The sequence below is a fragment of the Aplysia californica genome, unplaced genomic scaffold (assembly GCF_000002075.1).
Source record: "Aplysia californica isolate F4 #8 unplaced genomic scaffold, AplCal3.0 scaffold00614, whole genome shotgun sequence".
Taxonomy (NCBI): Eukaryota; Metazoa; Mollusca; class Gastropoda; order Aplysiida; family Aplysiidae; genus Aplysia; species Aplysia californica.
The window spans coordinates 181,983-186,216 of record NW_004797884.1 but is presented as its reverse complement, the minus strand read 5'-3'; the positions used below and the strand labels follow the sequence as shown (position 1 = coordinate 186,216).

At 37.9% G+C, this 4,234-nt stretch overlaps 1 protein-coding gene across 1 annotated transcript in view; it reads right to left on the bottom strand.

The window, feature by feature from the left end:
• Positions 1–693: 693 nt before the first annotated feature.
• Positions 694–4,234, bottom strand: part of LOC101858058 (collagen alpha-1(I) chain-like) — a 25,809-nt gene continuing 22,268 nt past the window's right edge. The window contains exon 5 of the mRNA XM_013087638.1: positions 694–793. Coding sequence (XP_012943092.1) covers positions 694–793 — 100 coding nt within the window. The remainder of the gene's footprint in view (positions 794–4,234) is intronic.

Sequence of the window (4,234 nt, the reverse complement as noted above, 5' to 3'; positions counted from 1 at the left end):
CCAAATTTCGGAGCCATAAAACAGTTTGATCTAATCTTTATATTAAATATTAAAAAAAAATTAATTTGTTCCCCCCCCCCCTTCAAAATCGAATTCTTCGAAGCGGAGACAACTCGTGGAGATGTAATTGTCTGGTAGAAGCACAGATTTGCATTGTGATATCTCAGAACGAGCCCTTTGATGCCATTTTCGAGTCCTTATGAATCGCACCATTTGACTCGATTGGAGAAAATGAATACCAAGGGGGAAGGTGCCAAGAGCCCTCGACTGTGGGACTGATGTTTGCCCTTCATCTATCTGTCTATCTACATATAAACATACATGTCAATTAAATATTATTTATATATAATATAGATCTAGATCTATATATATTTTTTTAAAATATATATTTTTTTTACACCCACAAATAAATGCCATATCAAATATACATTATGCACTTATTTATGAATGTGTATAAACATGTCTATGATAGATAGATAGATAGATAGATAGATAGATAGATAGATAGATAGATAGATAGATAGATAGATAGATAGATAGATAGATAGACAGACAGACAGTATATCTAATTGCAATACTTCACCTTGCATTGTTGCACACAAACAAGAAATTCCCTTTTAAACTAGTCAAGAACGATCACTCTACAACAAGCACTGTAGGCCTACCTGCACAACGAGAAGCTTATTCGATTTCTCATGAGACGAGTTTCTTCGGAATCCACAACTCTTTCTTGAACTGAGCGCGGAGTGGGAAGGGTGTAGGGGTGTGTTCCGTGGTCAGGTACGCTAAGCAGCTACATAAGCAATACAATTACTAAGGGGGAAAATACTGTTGTGTAGTCGGTTCTGTACAACAGTTGTGCGACCTCCAAAGTCTAAACTGCTGAAGGTCGAAAACAGCCCCACTCCCACCCACCCCCCCTCTCTCTCTCTCTCTCTCTCTCTCTCTCTCTCTCTCTCTCTCTCTCTCTCTCTCTCTCTCTCTCTCTCTCTCTCTCTCTCTCTCTCTCTCTTACAATCATGGCTTAAACTAGGTCTCTAATCGAAGAGGGGATTTAAATAATGAGAAACGAACAAAACAATTTGCTAAACTAAAAAAACCAACAACAACCCCAAAACAATAGTAATAATAATACTGATAATAGTAATAATATTAACATACTACTACTACTACTAATTACGATTTTCACACTCGTCTTTTCATTGAAATAGAAAGATGCACGCAGAAGATTATTCTTGTACTTTTAAAAAATCATTGCAATAATAAATATGATAAAATGTGTAACATTATAGTCCTCAGTGTATTGATAATTAATTGATTGTCAGCTCTTCCTGATCTCCCACCACGTCGCTTCCTGCAGCAACAGTACAAGATCTACTTGTTCAATGTACTTGTCGGGGAACAGGCTTCGGGTGCGGTCGTCTGCTAATGGACGTATAACTCTTTGCGTCAACAGTGTAGTTTGATTTATAGTGTTGATAGTAGGAACAGACTTATGTAAGTCCACTTTGGGCGAGGTGAAGATCGCTGCGGTATCTTGATTAACCCTTTCGCGCTCACCGCCAGTTCGATATCAGGCATTTGGATCAACATTGTCGATCTCATAGCGCAATCTGTTTAAGTCATCTAAGAAAAAACTTGCGAATTATAAATATTTCTCCGCTGCAGCAATATGATAGTGCGTATATCATCATCATCGCCATCATCATAATTATTGTCTTTCTCGCCTTGCATCAGAGTACAGGTCACAAACAAACACTTTCCATATTATCCTAGGCTGACTTATATAAATTATTCCAGGTTTTTGGGACTTAGATATAGACTCAATTTAGTTTTTTTTCCTGTGAAAATGTGATCTCCTACTACCCCCCCCCCCTTCTCCCCCTCTCCCCCTCTCTCCCCCTCCCTCCTCTCTCTCTCTACTTTTCTTACAGTTCACAGCAAGCGTATCTTGACATAGGCTAGACATGTTTATGAGATTTAAATTAAAGGACCTAATAAACCAAACAAACTTTCACACACGTTGAATTGAATGTTTGCTACCAAACTGTAGCGTACCCACTGCACACTACGTACAGTAAGCAGATGATGATGGTACTAATACCAATAACAAAAACAATAACAAAAACAGTAACAATAACAATAACAATAATAATAATAACAACAACAATAATAATAACAATAATAATAATAATAATAATAATAATAACAACAACAACAACAACAACAACAACAATAATAATAATAATAATAATAATAATAATAATGATAATAATAATAATAATAATAATAATAATAATAATAATAATAATAATAATAATAATAATAATAATAATAATAATAATAGCATTTTCCCTCTCGACAGCAAGCTCTATGCGCTGTGCAATTCAATTTTTTAAAAACCCCAGCAGACATGATAGCATTCTGAAACAATCTCAACTTCATGGGAAGCACACAGTGTCGGCTGCCATGTTTTTACAGGCGCTAAAAGACACAAACGTACTGACAAGCTCTTGGGCTACAAGATTTGCGTTCAGTTGTGATCAGCTGTGGTTTGATCGTTTCAGTTCTACGTTTTTCTCCTGGTCCTGGAGTGAATAGTCTCGGCACCTTCTCTACGACACAAAGCCGTTGTTGAGCTGACGTATACTGAACGGGGGCTCTCGTGGCCCAGAGGTTTAAGGTGTTGGCCTCTCATTCAAAAGTCCCGGCTTCGAATCCGGGTAGCGACCGGAAATTTTTCCTTCTCTAAAATTGTCTCCTTTCACCTCCTTTCCTGATCTCTTGCAATGTTCTGTCGCCTGATTTCGTCTCCTCTTTCTGCCCCCCACCTCCTCACCCCTTTTGCCCTCTCCTCTGGGCTCCTAACTCTTTCTGCAGCCTTTCTACTGCTACTACTTGGCTCGTTCTTACTGCTGTCTTTCAGCCACACCCCTGATCTTCTGGTAGGAAAGATCTACATTTAGCCTTCTCGGATAAGAGCGAAAAATCTCGGAAGTCCCGAGTGTAAGTTGCGCACGTTAAAGATCCCTTGGTGGTCTAAAATCGATAAGAGTATGCTTCGGCCGCCACCCGGGCAAAATTCAAAATTTCCTTCTAACTGTAAAAAGTTAATGTGTCCCGCGCGCTCATATGACCTTATACAGTTGCGAGCGCCGTAAAACACTTTCCAAAAACCCCCACAAAAAACCCGAGTATCCTAAACTCAATAATGTACAAAGCGAAGTAAACGCGTAAGAATCGATTCAAGCAGTTTTTGTTTTTGTTTAGATATAACATTATACTGTTATCCGATAGCATGATTCGAAAGTATGATTTTTACAAATCTATTGCTTTCCTTGGGTTGGAGCAGGCCTAATTGTCTTCAACTGTCAGTCGAGGTGCATGATTACAAAGTTGTTGGAAATATTAATGAATAGTGTGGCTTGTAATTCTCATCAATTTACAAGTGTATTATAAATAAATAAAATAACAAAGTACTTTATCCTGACCAAAATAGATAAAATAATAAAAACGTTTAGCCTATATCAGAGTAAACATTAACAATTGCATCGTTCAAGATCGATAATCAAACTATTATAAATAGCCTATGCAGATTTTTACTGGCACTTCTTCTCTCACGTATATTTCATGTACGCGTATAGTGCGGTTTTTTTAAATCTTAGATTTTGATTGTTTTCAGCATAAGGCAGAGCTCACAAAAGTCTGTGGTACGTATTCAGAGGATCGCCAAACAAAAATGTTTTTTAAACAGATTGTTTGATAAGGGTTAACAATGTTTCAAGATGTGCCACCCCCTCGATCTGACCATGGGGCACCCGTCCCTTCCAGCGAACAAGGACACTACTTTAGGACTGTAATAACGACCTGGCTCATTGGACAATATATGTGTTCCGTGCTATTTACCGATCTTAAGATTGCGCTGTGCGTTTTGACTATCGTATAATTGCGGGAAAATATAAAGATTGCGTTAATATTAATTTATATTTTTGAAATGATTAAACAGAAATTAACTTCCTTCTTTATACTTTTACCTACATCAAAGAAAATTCACCACCAAGAGATCTTTAACGTGTGCAACTTGCACACGGGACCTCAGAGATTTTTCGCCCTTGTCCGAGAAGGCTAGGTGTAGATCTTTCTTACGAGAAAATCAGGAGTGTGGCTGAAAGACAGCAATAAGAAGGAGCCAAGGAATAGCACTAAAAACTGCAGAAAGAGTCAGAAGCCCAGA